The 15,266-nt window shown below is 39.0% G+C and overlaps 1 protein-coding gene across 1 annotated transcript in view; it reads left to right on the top strand.

Annotated features, from left to right (window-relative positions):
• Window positions 1–15,266, top strand: part of gabbr2 (gamma-aminobutyric acid (GABA) B receptor, 2) — a 267,114-nt gene that overhangs the window by 156,110 nt on the left and 95,738 nt on the right. Inside the window, exons 4-7 of the mRNA XM_017694665.2 lie at window positions 4,156–4,257; window positions 11,194–11,259; window positions 11,541–11,729; window positions 12,362–12,598. Coding sequence (XP_017550154.1) covers window positions 4,156–4,257; window positions 11,194–11,259; window positions 11,541–11,729; window positions 12,362–12,598 — 594 coding nt within the window. The remainder of the gene's footprint in view (window positions 1–4,155; window positions 4,258–11,193; window positions 11,260–11,540; window positions 11,730–12,361; window positions 12,599–15,266) is intronic.

Here is a 15,266-nt window from a genome sequence, read left to right as displayed (position 1 = left end):
GCTGGTGCTCAGACATTTTGTTCTCAAAATGTTCTACCATAGGGCATAATTATGGGTATACCTGTAAATAAAACCCCTAGGTAGGATATTTTGAAAGGCTAAAACTTATCAAAAATACTACCTGTGTTAAAACTACGAGGCTGAATGAAGCTTTTTTTCCACCAGATTCTTGTTTGATTGTCCACCTTAAATTGTGCAGCAGCTGTGACTAGCCATCACAAACATTAGCAAACAAGACAAAATACTGATCTGTTGGTTCTGTGAAACAGCAAAAATAAGTTAATGTTACTCAGTTGTTAAGCAGAAATAGAGAAACATTCTCATATCAGGCCTTCTAACCCTCCATGAAGCTGAAGTCAGCCTCTTTTTCACCGGCTGCTTGTTCAAATTTTCTTGTTCCACCTTAAATGGCAGAGCTGTTCAGAATGTGCTAAGAAAATGTCTTGCGTAAAATGTTACCAGCATTAAAATAATAATTATGATATCCTGATAAATAAATTTATCAGGGGGTCAACAGTGATATTAAGCTGTCTGTACTGGATTAGCCTGAGTGCAGGTACGTTTGTAGATCTTTACAAATCAAGCTAAAAGGAAAGATCTAGCATGCTTTAGTGAACATCAGATGAAGAACAGAGAACTACAGGGAAACCTGCTTATTTTGTTCTGGCTGTACATGGAAATGTACACTGACAAAACCTGCTTAAGGAGGCTGCCAGTCTAATGAAGGGAATTCAGTGCAGAGTAGCTTTAGTTTACATGTAGCAATATTCATATTTCAACTCTATAAAGACCTCATAATTCAGAGGATCCAGTGATATTCAAGAGAAGAATGTCCATAGGACAAAACAGGGTTCTGAACATTTTATTTAACACACGGTGCAATAGAAGCGATTTTTCAAAAGGCCTAATTATTCTGGCCATAGAGAAATGGAGCTTAGACCCGAAATTCCTAATATGAAGCATGGCCCGGCTATGATGACACAGTGGTCTATAAGCTAAAGAGGCAAAAATGTGAAGCAGGCTTTTTATGCAGCTTAGTTTCCATTTATAAACTGGTATGTTTCTAAATTTGACAGTGTTTGCATGCTTTATCAGTCTGTTTTATTTTAAAGAAGTGATGAAAATTTGTTTCCATAAGATATGTTTTAAAATAAAATTAATGTTTATGCTAGCTAGCTTGCATGCATGCTGTACAAACTACCTGTTGCTTTGCCTCTTTCTTTTACACATCACATTTACTGTGTGTAGCATTTCAGCTTTGCCTCTTTCTTTTACACATCACATTTACTGTGTGTAGCATTTCAGTTGTGTCATACTGAAGGTTTTTCTTGACTGAAAGGCTTGTAATTTAAAGCCATGTTAAATCTGGCAGGTAGGGGTTGATTTTGTGCACAATGCAGTTATGGGACAAAACTATAATGATCTACTAAAGACTCAAGACTTGACTCAGCTGGGACTTGCATGGATCAACTTTTTTTGATGTACTACTTTAATATTTTAACTCAAGTTGTTATTTAGAAGGGTACCTTCACTTCTACCTGAGCTTTATTTCACCAAAGTAACAATACTGTTACAGGTGTGTAGCAATACTGTTCAGGCTACTCTACCCACTTCTGCTCTAAAGTACAACAGCGTGATGCAGTATAATTGGGTAGTAATGTTTGGTCCGGTGTGTTACATTGTGTTTGCTTGTCTAATTGAGTGTAAGACATGAATAGCTGTAACTGATAGTAAATTAGCCCACGGCAGTAGCTAACACCCAGCTCTCTGCTTCACTTCCCTTGCCCTGAGTCACGCTGCTTCCTGTTTACTCTATTTAGGCCGGGTTCACCTGACAGGTCACTGCATAAATGCATTATGTATTTCATCACATCATACTCATCTCTCCTCAGCTTTAGACCAGCACTCAAATCCCATAATCCTTTGGAGCTCCTTTGCTGTTCATAGTTCACCTGACAGTCGCCTTGCGCCTCCTTGCTTGGAGCTAACCGTTACAGAGCCCCAGAGTCCAGGCTGTTGTAACACTTGCACAAGGAGTGTTGTTTATGTATGCTCTCACACACGTCCATGCACCCACATATGCACGCACACACACACACAGACACACACACACACACACATGCTCACATACACATGCTCACGCTGGCACCCACACACTCACCTAGACAGGAATTATCTGGATCTCCATTAAGCTGCAAATGTGCTCGCCACATTAGTAATCAAAACAATGTGGAGCAGCCCAGCTTGTCTGGCAGACAGTTCACACGGCTGTGGGAAAGAGGCCACATTATTCATTCTCCACACTTACTGCAAGAGTATGAAAGGTCACATGGGTGCAAATTTCTGAATCTGTCACAGCACTGAAGTGAGCCACAGAGGTGTCTGGTAGAAAGAATCCGACACATGTTTAACATCATTATTTACAAATGAAAAAATATTTCTATTTCATATGAGATTTCTATGGTAGAATGGATGGTTTGCTTAAGATATTGAAACCACAGTGTGTGTGTGTGTGTGTGTGTGTGTACAAATATGTACAAGTACACTCAAATAAAAAACTTTCCAGAGAAAGCTGGATGTCATGCAGGTGTCTTTTGTGTACATCTGGGGATTTCTACCCTGAAAATAAGCAACTCTTTTAAAAAATTTTTTTAAACTAGCTCATAGGATGTCAACAATTTTTTTTCAAATTAAGAAATTCTTGTTGCTTTTTATGTTTATTTGTATCTACTTTCATCATATATGGTGTTTTACAAGCACATATGCTTATCACTGAGATAAATATTAAGTAATGAGCTTTGCTGCTTAATACTTTTGCGCAGTACAGCATATTGGCTAAAAATGTGCTTGTGATGAAGTGTGTAATGCACTCAAGAATCGCTTCATAGTTGCGTAATATAACCCTTAGAAGTCAGTTGTTAATAGTTTTGTTTATCTATATTTTATAGTTGTAATTATACCTTTAATTACATAGTGAGATGCAGTGAATTACATTTCCATTAACATTCTGACTTACATTCTGTCAAGAGATAACAAAACATGACAAAACTGTAAAAGATGTGTTTTTTGTAAAACAAGACATAATTAAAAGACCTCTAGTTCTACTATCAAACACAAATCTGGTATTAATTGAACATTTAGAATCCATACCTTTTTTACACTTATTTTGAGCTATGAGTGAAAAATATCAATCTTGAGTTACACCATGTTTTTTGTTATCACCAGCAAGAACCATGACTAATAAGAGTAAAGTCTGATTCTTCTAGTCTAGTCTAGTTCAGATTCTTAACCTTTGGTTTTCAGTAATTTCTCAGACTTTGTGCTCTCTTCTTCAAGCTTACCCACTGTGACCCCCTTGTGGAAGAGTGCTGATCACTGAGGCATGTATCCCTCTGACAGTGCACGAGCCGATCTAATGTGATTGCTGCCTCCCATGTCCAATTCCCAAGGCCTTTTACCCTGAGCGTGGGAAAGGGACTTTTCACAGTCCATCTCTCAAGTTAGCATGCTTTTACATCAACTTCTCCATCTAATAAGTTGAAAGCTCTGTAAAGGCACAAAAAGTTATTGCTGGAGTCCCGTGCAGGAAAAGGAGAACAAGCCCTAGTGATCGATCCTAATTGAATCTGCTATAGTGTCTGATGTCCAGTGTGAGCTTGCCTATAAGGGTAATATTTTTGATCCATTTGTCATGCGGGTGTCTTTTGTGCTGCATATTATTATTATTATTATTATTATATATTATTTTTTTGTACAACACCACATAAACATCTCAGTAGTATATGGTTATGATTTCGGAGTTCTAGTGTGCCTACAGCATATAGGTACTGTTTTTTCAGTTTATGAGATGGTTCATTTTTCACAAGCATTCACAATCAAGCATGAATGATGATGGTGGGAGGCAGTGGAGGTAGTACTGAGTTTTGTCTAAAGCCTATTGGGGGAGCAGGGGACCACTGGAGAACAGGCCCCACAGGCTCACAGACTTCAGGCTGCCGCAAAAGTGAACAGAATGTCTTTAGAGTCAGATCCACCAGAGATTAGAGTGAATTGAGACATAAATCAGACAGATTGTTTTTGGCTGCCTTGCTGTCCACCATCTTATTCTAACATGGTCACTCTCTCACTGTCTCTTGCTCTCTTTCTGTTTAACAGGTGCGCAATGATTTGACCAGTGAGCTCGAGAAGGCCAATATCCAGATAGCAGACACAGAGAGCTTCTCAAATGACCCCTGTGTTAATGTGAAGAAACTAAAGGTAAGACAGCCAGGCATTCAAGTAACAGCACCTCACAAACCAAATCTTAAGACATATTGACATATAGTAAACATATAGTATATTTTGCATTGTTTTTATTAAGTAGTATATTACACATACTAAACAGCAGATAGACTTCTCTAAATAAATCCTCTTCAAATTGCGTTTATATGGACTTCATCATGCTAATATGAACCTAAGCTTTTAGGCAGTTTTTACTGGCTACTTTCTAGGTTTTCAAATAGCATCATCTAGTTCATGCAAAACTTTGGGCAATCTATTTGTTTGTCTAGATGTTTGATGTGAAAGGGAATAAACAAAATCCTTACAGCAATCTATTTTAAAACTTTTTTTAGTAAAAGAAATTGGACTTTTGTGCACTAACTATATATGTGAACTTTGGGACCTTGGGAGCCACAACATTCTGAGTCCATTTTACCATCTTGGCTGTACTTGTGTCTCAGCACTTGCTAATGTCCTAGTGTAGGCTAAAAACGTGATATAAACAACAACTCAGACTCTCTGCTCTGCTTTAAGCTTTAACTCAGCTTTCTTGCATCACTAACTGGAAACTTTTCCACAAAAGTAGAACAGTCCATGTAAAATGTCTCTCAATATTCTACTTTTTACAAGGTTGAAGTCACTTCTTGTTCTCCGGCTTCTTGTTTGAATTTTCCCGCTCCACCTTAAGTGTTACAGAATGTAACTGCTGCACCATTTAAGGTGGAATGGGAAAATTCAAACAGGAAGCTGGAGAACGAGAAACTGACTGTAGTTCCATGTGTTTTTTTCAGTGTTTCACAGTTTCTTGTTGCAGATTAAATGTATCAGGAAACCAGCTAGAATGTCTATGAATGCAAATACGTCAATTTGTATCCAAACTATCGATGTTCATCTTAAATCTTTCTCTTTGCCTTTTTGTTAGCTGCTAGCTAGGTGAACTAGCAGTTGAAGGCTACATTAATTCTAGTGTTTAAGATCATTTATTGATCTTTGAATGGTTTGAACAACCAGCAGAGCTTTATTTTACTGAAAAGGGGGATTATTTTATTTTTACTGAAAAGTCTGATTCTGATGTGGATGTAACATGCTGCGTGGACACCCACTGCCATTGGATCTTATTTCACTATAACTGTGCAATTTATCACAGATGAGTGGCAGCCTGCATCTCATGTGCTCCAAACAAGGGCAGTGAATAAGCGCTTTCCAGTTGACTTGGCACATCGCTTCCATCCATCCATCCATCCATCCATTTTCTAAGCCGCTTCTCAGTCAGGGTCCCGGGGGGGGTGGGGGGGGGGTGGGGGGTGCTGGAGCCTATCCCAGCTTTGGGCGGAAGGCAGGATACACCCTGGACAGGTCGCCAGTCCATTGCAGGGCGGCACATTGCTTCCGTTTGATATATTAATAAAAGATATTGGAAGTAAATTAATTATGGATCATTACAAATACTGTGCTCTTAAAGTTCCAAGTTGTCACACAGTGAGAAAAATCCTGTATAGAAAAAAAGTTGCATCAATAATTGTTTTATAATCGCATCACAGCCCTGAGAATCATAATCAAATCGAATCATGAGATGCCTAGAGATTCCCACCCTTAATGCACAGCATGTTCAGTGGACTGCGAGGACTATTCTAAAAGCTTTAGCTTGCATTTCTTGGTTTTCCAGAGCTTACTTTAATTCCCACTGATCCTGCTAACTGCCATTTATTAATGACTTTTCAGACAGTGGAAATTGCGAGCTGGAAGCGCTTTGATATCTTTTTATAGCCTTCCCCTGTTGTGTAGGCATCAATTAGCTTCATTTCAGATCCTCAGCCAGCTGCTTAGAGGAGTCCATGGTTGCTACGTGGTAGCACAAGGTTGTAGAATTTATTACGCTATTGAATTATTATTAACTCACAGTTCCTATTGGCAGTTCTTGACCTGAGTAACCACTCCTAACAAGTCAGAGAAGGACTAACAAGTTCTTAAACTTTAGAAGTGTAAACTTTTGCACAAGCCACAATTACTCTTTTTATTATTTAATCAAATATAAAGGAGGTGTGCATTAACATTTGCAGAATAAATGTTATTTATTTTAATAGTTTGCTGCAGAGATTGCTCATACTCCTTTTTACTTCAAGCATTAACAAAATATGGGGGGGCAGTCATGGGCTGGAGGTTAGGGAACCAGCCTCGTGACCGGAAGGTCGCCGGGTTGATCCCCAGAGCCGACAACACATGACTGAGGTGTCCTTGAGCAAGACACCTAACCCCCAACTGCTCCCCGGGTGCTGCGGATTGGGCTGCCCACCGCTCAGGGCAAGTGTGCTCACTGCCCCCTAGTGTGTGTGTGCTCAGTATTTGATCATTTGTAATGTTATTTTAATTATTATGTTTTTTGAGTAATTACGCACAGTGTTTGTGGCAGCACTGCCAAGCAATTGGTTTGTCTATTTATGAAACATTTTTGACACCAGGTTTGTTTTGCTCTATTTTATGATAGTTTGTTTTTCTTTTATCTAGTTAATGTTGACGTCCAGCCCAGTCAAGGTGTATTTTGAGTGCAAGCATAACTAAATTTGCAGTACTGAAGTACTCAGATCACATCTTTGTTCCATGAAAGAATCATAATCTGTAGTCAATAGACGGGTGCTGTCCATGGTGCTGAAATACACTGCGTCTGTTCACTTGTTAACAGCATGTTACTATGTCAATTATCTTTCCATTTATCTATCTATCTATCTATCTATCTATCTATCTATCTATCTATCTATCTATCTATCTGTCTGTCTGTCTGTCTGTCTGTCTGTCTGTCTGTCTGTCTGTCTGTCCTTTTGGCTCACTCATTGTTGAAGAGATAGAGAATTGCAATATTCAATACTTTTCTCAGCATGGTCACCTCTCCTGCTGTTGTAACTGCTCCTTTCTTCTGCAATACATCTTCCCCTTTTTCCCTTTTCCTCTAGCCTGTCTTAAGCATTTTCGCAGAGTCATTTTACTCCAGCATTTTTTACTCTCTGACACCATTATAACTCCTATTACTGAATTGACATAGTACCTTTGCGGACCCAATTCCCCAAAGAGGAGAGAACTGCAGCAGAAATGTTTCTTTAAATTCTGCAGGCTCTGATTTTTCACCCGATGACATCCTTTCTCAGAGGGTAAAAATATTAAACTAGGTAACCACTCACAGTGGCACTGTTGTGGATGGATTCTGACATAATAGCATAAAAGCAGTTTAGCTAAATTTTGTAATTGCTGTAGCTCAGAAAGTGAGAGGTATATATTTGCATCTATTCTCATTTATGCATATTTATATGGAAATTAAGCTAAAAAAACAGGTCATTTTGAATTCAGTTTTTGATGCATTTACTTTTTGGCCTACAGCAATTTAGCCCTGCCCACTCACATCAGAGTTAATTTGTTTAACCACAAAATGCATTTTGATTGAAATAGAGGGTAGCCAATCAGGACATAGGTCATTTACAGATTTTAGGTGTATAGGGACACTCTGGCTAAAATAATAGATTTTTTTCTATTGCTACATTTGTTTATAACATGCTTACTCCAGCTCCCCTTCTAATGATGTATCCTGAAGGTGGGAGGAGCTTTAAAACATACAAATGTATGCTGGATTTTTTTAATGGGTGAGGTTAAAAGTCAAAGCTAGCTTGGTTGTTTTTTATTAGCCTATAGCTCAGTGGCTTGGCTAGTAGTTAGGATTGGTTGACACCACAGGGCTTTCCAGTGGATGTATGATGTGTTTGTGTAACGTGTGCTGGGTGTTGTAGTGAGAGAACACTGATGAATGAAAACTTGAAGAGAGCATAAAAATTGTATGAATACTGTCAATTGATGAGGCCGGAGGATATAAAGCTGCACTACAGAACACTACATAACATAAGAAATAACATATTTAGTAATAACATTTAGTTTGATGCCCAACTACCCCTTTAAGACACAGTTACAATTTTTAGAGCATACAATCACACAGACTTCATAAGTGGACCTCAGGAGAAAAAATGAAGTAAAACGTAATGTGGGAAAGGCTCTGATCATCCTTAACTTCCCCACTGACATCTCTTTTATAGCAAGAGCTCCAGCAATAAATCAAAATGTTGTGACTTGGCTCCTTGCATGCCAGTATAAGCCACATTAATGTGGGAAAATCTTACAACAGTGGAGTCAGTGAAAGTGAAATAGATAAAAGAGTGTAAACAGTTCAGTGAACCAGCATGGATACAGCCTTTATTAGACTGGATTGGATGGAGCGAATTGCTGCCAGAACTCTGGGATAGTTGGAAGCATTTGCACAGCTGGAGGAATACAGGTTAAGTGCCTGCACCAGAGGGGCCAGCACAGGGTTTCTAGTGACTAGGGTTTGGGAGGCAAGCAGAAAGCCCTGAAAAGGGAAGCAGGAGTGTTCAGAACAAAAGCTGCAATCTCCCAGCATGCCTCCCATCTCTGGCTCCAGCTTGGCGCTTTGGAGGTATTGTGGTGAGCGAGGCCCTTTTGAAGGCACTCTCTGAAGTGCTGGTGGAGGCTGAACAAGACTGTTAGGCCACACACCATGCATGGTTCAATGCTAAATTTACTGTTTTGTGCTGCTTGTGTGGGAAAGAGCTGCAATGCATACAAAGACTAATTGAAGCGGCTCCTTATTGTACATTTATGATAACTTTACCAGGGCCTTATAGTTCTGTCTGTTTAGATGAAAGCTGGTCTAAAGTGTTTACTAGTGCTCACTTTTGGGCTCGTTATTTCTTTCTACACAAATATTGTGACTTTCAAGCTGATACAATCATTGGATGGTGCTAATACAACTTATCAAGTTATTTTTTAATTCTTTATTTAAAGTGACAAACAACTGCGAGTGGTTAAACAGCTGATATAACAAATATTCTGCAGAGCTTCAGTTAAGACAGGCACGTAATACTAACTTGTTACCAAGTGATGAAAATGTTACATTGCCTGGCTGTTGAATGTGCCATGACATTTTTTTATTTACTTCGCATTTTGAAAAAAGTTACACACTGAATGAGTATACTAATTGTGTGTACTAATTGAGGTCAGATGTTTTATTCTGTGGAAATGATGTATACATTTGCTACATTTGCATCAAGTCATGTTTACACCAGTCTTGAGATTGTGATTATAGTGATACATGATTATGATTATGGAATGTTCATGCACAGTATGGATAGATGATATGGACAGCCACAGGTAGCTATAGAGTTACATGACTACATAAAGAACAACAACCTTGTGTATCTATTTTTGACATTTTTAAGTATATAAGCTGCCATTTATATTTTTCCAAAATTCCATGAAAACAAACAAATGGAAATGGCACTAAATTACTTTTTAAAAATCATGGAATTATTTGACATAAAATCTTGTGACATTAACCTATATTGAAAGCTTTTTTTTGTTGTAGAGCAACTTTTTTGGGATACAAGCTTTTGTTTGCAACAGCAACAATATTAGGGTGTATTAACATTACAAAGTAGTGTGTTGCCTGTATTATTTAGCGTTTGGTGTAGAATATTATTGATTTTATTAATAGTAGGGTTGCACTGAAATTTCAGTAGCCAAAACGTTTTAGCCAAAAATTTAAAAATTCATATTTTTCTTAGCCAAAAGAAAAAATAGACATCACAAATATTGACAAAAAAAATTTGAAGATTAAGTAGTTTGTTTTAATAATTTGAACATTAATTGAGGTGAGGAACAGTGATTAAAATGGCCTTTGTTTTCTTCAGTCTCCTACCGGTCAGGACAGACACATTAAAATAGTTTGAGCAGCAGTAGCTCAACAGAGAAAAACTATTTCAGAGTTTCTGTCAGGGACAGTAGATGAGTAGTTTGTATTCTGTTCATGCCAAGTACTGTAGTTTATTGTATATAGGCTGTTTTTATTTATTGTCAGCCTCTTTTGGATTTGGGTTTAGATAAGAATGTTAACTTTGGTGTATTACTCATTGTTAGGCATATTATTAGTAATTTACTGTGCATTAACCCCTTAAACCCTAAGGTCCTGTATATGGGTCCACACTTAAATTCCTTATTTGGAACTACAAAACTTGCATATTCGTTTAAATAGCAATTATCAAATCATTTATCAAATCATTAATAGTAGTCTTAAGATTAATTACTGTATTATAAAGATTAGTTTAAGGAGTTAATATATGTTGTCATGATAAGCAGCTACATAAATATATAAATCAGATCAGTCAATCTTTCCATCTGTGCTCAAAATAATACAAACAGTACAGATCTAAGAAAAAAAGCCATATTTGTTTACTTGTAAATATCACTGTGCCACATCCGTGCAGTTTTTTAATGGGCCAGCACACCATCTGTGGCAGCAGACATCCTGAACATGAAAGTACTGTAGATTATACCTCTGTTCTGTCTGCTGGTCGATGAATGTGTGGAGGAGCGTCTGAAGGGTGTCTGCAGCACTGGAGTGTACCGAGCTGCTGTTGATAGATTGATCTTCTGTGTTGCGGAACCAGACGAGGTGGAAACACAATGCTGGAGAGTGGGCTGAATTATTTACCGACTCAATCATGCAGCGTGTGGTGGGGTGCTGATGGAGAGCTCTCCTCTGGCCCTTTTAGATATCAAACAATTCTCAGTACTGACATTAATGTCTGCCCCATAACGGATGGAGCTCCTCAGCATAATACAGACTTGCCCAGCCAAGCTAAACATCCTCCTGCAAGTTTTAGAAACTGCACATTTTCCAGCTCTGACAGAGGCTAAAATGTGCTGTACTCTGCCTATTCTCTTTGGGAATGGTTGTACAATATATTTGGCGTAAAAAATTGCTCATTGACTTTGGTCAGCAGTGGTTCGTCCAGATTTTGCAGGCACACTTGCAATGTTTTATTGCCATTATTGCAAAGTACACAAAGCTGAAACATTTCTTTTTTTAACTGTTCCTAGGATAATGATGTGAGGATCATCATTGGCCAGTTTGACGAGAACCTGGCCTCTAAAGTCTTCTGCTGTGTGAGTATTTTCTTCTGAAACTTTATATTGTTAAGAAGGTGTGCAGTAGCTATAGCTTTAGAGCCTCTGGAGGGAGACTGTGTTTTATTAGTATTATTGACAGACCTCACTAACATATACTAAACCTTTAGCCTGTACCAAAAACACATGTAGCTTTAGCAAGCATGTGTTAGGAATATTAGAGAGTCAATACATCTGGTTAGGGAGTTCTGACTAGGGGATGAAGCAAATGTTCATTCAATCCCTGCTACAAATCCCATTTACACCTCTGTGCCCTCTAGGCCTATAACCTCAACATGTATGGCAGTAAGTACCAGTGGATCATCCCAGGATGGTACCAAGGCAATTGGTGGGAGCAGGCTAACTCCACCAACTGCACCACCAAGAAGCTGCTGACAGCCATGGAGGGGTATATAAGTGTGGACTTTGAGCCTCTCAGTGCCAAGCGCAAGAAAGGAATCTCTAGACGGGTAAGTGTGAGTGTTTTTGTGTGTGTGTATGTGTGTGTGTGTGTGTGTGTGTGTGTGTGTGTGTGTGTGTGTGTGTGTGTGTGTGTGTGCGTTTGTATGTGTGTGTTATTCTACATAATTTCCTCAAGCTACCTTTGAAAGATTCAGTGCTGTAATACATTTTATGGTAGATCCAAGTATTGCATAGCTAAAAACACAGTGAGTTGTCATATCAATGGCAGAAAGTAGGGTGGAATTGCAAAAAAAGTTATAAGTAATCTTAGTTTCTTAGTTTGTAGTGTTTTAGTAATAAGATGTATATGTTTCAGACAGGCACTGTTCTGATTTTGGGGATCAGCGAACACTACTGACACATAATTTTGCTTACACATAATTTTATGCATGATTTTGTGTGTGTTTTTGCATGAAAAGAACTCATCCAGGGTTGGAAGTAGTAAAAATACTATGCCATACCACACTGGAACACTTAATAGTTAAATGTTGCCAATTAAAATCAGTGACACTCACCCTTTCTCTGAAATAACATGTTTTTAAAAGTAAATCAGAGTTCTTTATTATATCTCCATAAACCAAAGCTCATTTGCAAGATCAGCTGCATCTGAGGTTACTTTATTGCTTCTTTCTGTGCTCAGACACCTCAGGAGTATGAGCTGGAGTACACCAGGGAGCGTGAGCAGAAAGGTGTAGAGGCCAGCAAATTCCATGGCTTTGCCTACGATGGCATCTGGGTGATTGCTGAGACGCTGAAGAGTGTTATGAAACTTCTCCAGAAGCGGCATGATATGTACCACAACATGACTGTGGATGACCGAGAGGTGGGCAAGATGGTACTGGACGTGATGAATGAAACCAACTTTTTTGGAGTGACGGTAAGACCTCGTTTTTTGAGTGCCTTGTGTAAGATGTAGATTGTCAGCTGGGTCCTTAATGAACTGTGATGCTCCTTAGGATGCCTCATCTAAATTCATGAAATCAGGCAAATGTGCCTGGGAGAACAACAACGATCTCCAATGGGACTTGAAGAACATGTCTTCTGCAGAGAATGGTCTCATATTCTATACATTCCAACCATCCTTTGAAGATATGTTTTTACCCCAGGGGCCACGCAACTGTCTAAAGAGTCCCGGCTTCAAATTCTTGGCATCCCTGCAAGCTACTCGCACTAAAAAACTCTTACTTTTTTTTTTAGTAGCTAGTGAGATCTAGGCATGCCGTTTTGCTCCAAGATGTCAAGCGACATTTCCTCAGGCGCAAATATTATAAAGGCCATTCTGAGATTGGCGAGTTAGAGCCGAGGCAGTGTCAACATGCATGCGCTGAAGACAGGGAGGTTTTCGGGGTGGGGGGGTGAAATCAGTACCTGGAATGGCAGGCCAGGAGCACAAACACACAATCTAATAGAATAAACAGAGAGAGAAGACCGGTAAGGGGATGAGAGCGCAGGAGAGAGCAAGAGAGCACTGGATGTATTTGTTATGCGGGAAGCATCCTGCCTGCAGACATGACTTGTATGTGTGTATGACTGGAAGAATGGGATGCTGTTGGAGATGGCTTAAGAAAAAGAGAGGGGAAAAAGCTTTCAAAGCTCAAGACAGCAAATGTAAAAGCTGTAGCAAGAGCAATGAGTAATGCACAAGAGCTAATAAATAAATTGAGATTACTGATTTGGATAGAAGAGAAGATGAATCATCTCTGGTGGGATATGGGTACAAATTGTCCTACTGCTGACCCTCTTTAGCTCTTAGCCAGAGGTTATATCTCATCAGCCCTCTCTCTGGCTCCCTTGTGGTGTGGATCTTAGATGCTCAGCCTGCCAGCATCACTTGCCACAGGCCCCACATGACCACAGCCACCCTCCCTCCACGCCACTGCAGGCCTAATGGAGGGGAAATCACAGCAGCAAAACAAACAGCTCTCAGGGAAAGAAAAGAGCAGCAACATCAGCAAAAAAGCAAAACAACAGTTTAGAGAAAAAGACTGTATGGGGTATTTACGCCAGAATGGTTGTTTGGTGTTAGCATTTACACAGTGCACAGTGTATGATTGTGCTGATCGATTTACACAATTAGCATTGGATGCTAGCTATGCTCATCCCTACTATACCTGTCTTACTACCTTCTAATCGTGTTTATATTCATTTCCACAAAAGTAATTTTTCTAAGCAATATCTGAGATTCCTCACTGCCGCTGATAATGTATTCCCTCCTCACACGCTGCATATGCTTCTATGTAGTTCTGCTGGTTTGCATACTCCCTCCTGTCTCTCTCTCTTCTTCTCTCTCCCTGTCTCTCTCTTTCTTTCTGTCTCTTTCTCTGTCAGACTCTGAAACCACCAAGCAGGTCTATTGATCGAGTGGCAGCATGCTTCAGGAAGTAAAACATTAGTTTAGCGAAGCCTCTGGGGAGGCCGGATCACTCTCAGTGAGAGGTGGAGGGGTGCACTGCTGCTGAGCTTTTGACTGGAGGAGAGCCAACTAGCTTTTGCTACTCTGAAGCTGGGCCTCAATCTCATTCATTGATTTTCCAAAAAACTAATAGTATTATAGTTCCAAATATCAAATACAGTGACACCTTGCTTTACTTAGACATTTACAAAATGTGATTCAAGTGCCTCTGACTGAAGCTGGGATTTGGGAGAAAGTTACACATTTTGACAATTTCGATTCTCAGTACAGTATTCATTTTAAATGACACTACTTTTGCCAATACTGGTACTGCCAACAGATTGAAATGTTAATGTGTTTTTGCAGATGAAAACTGATGTGAGGGTATTTTGTGCATGCTTTTAGTGGCATGATGCTCACAACAAGAAGAAAACCTACAGACAAACTCAGATGGTCAGTGTAGAAGGCTACTCATTAACAGCTTTGACGTGGTTCTTTTTTGGGGGAGTTTATGAAATGTATAGCTTATGCCCATTTTAAAAGTGACATGTTATTGGATGTTTTCATGTTCCATGAATAAAGCTAAAGGAGGAGGAACTATTTGTTCTGTGGGAACAAGATATGAGCACTTTTTTGTGTAGAAATCAAATAAAAGGGTAAGTGATTCAAAAAGTGATTAAAAGTGATTGATTAAAAGTAAATATCATTTTAAAATGTAAAATTTATTTAAAACAGCATGTATGCATGTATGTACATTTATCCTACACTACATCCCTACATCTTATTCATCACAGGTCAGTTTCCACAAGTTTGCTGTTGATCATGTGGTGGTCCATTCTCAATGCAGCTTTAACCTGTGACATGTTAGTGGGATGTTAGTTTTCAGAGACGCAAAAATATCTAGTGAATATGGTCGTGTGGTCAGACACGGCTAATGGATGGCTATATGCTTTGGTTGTATGTATTAGTATATTTGCCTTATATATATATATATATATATATATATATATATATATAGAGAGAGAGAGAGAGAGAGAGAGAGAGAGAGAGAGAGAGAGAGAGAGAGTGAGTCATTTGTCAGCTATGAGTATCAGTTCTACTCTGTAGGCTTGTAGAATGTTCTGGGACTGTGAGCTGCTGGCGCCAGATGTAC

This window comes from Pygocentrus nattereri, chromosome 27 (assembly GCF_015220715.1).
Source record: "Pygocentrus nattereri isolate fPygNat1 chromosome 27, fPygNat1.pri, whole genome shotgun sequence".
Taxonomy (NCBI): domain Eukaryota; kingdom Metazoa; phylum Chordata; class Actinopteri; order Characiformes; family Serrasalmidae; genus Pygocentrus; species Pygocentrus nattereri.
The sequence above is the reverse complement of the archived record's forward strand: the minus strand, read 5'-3'. Positions and strand labels throughout refer to the sequence as shown.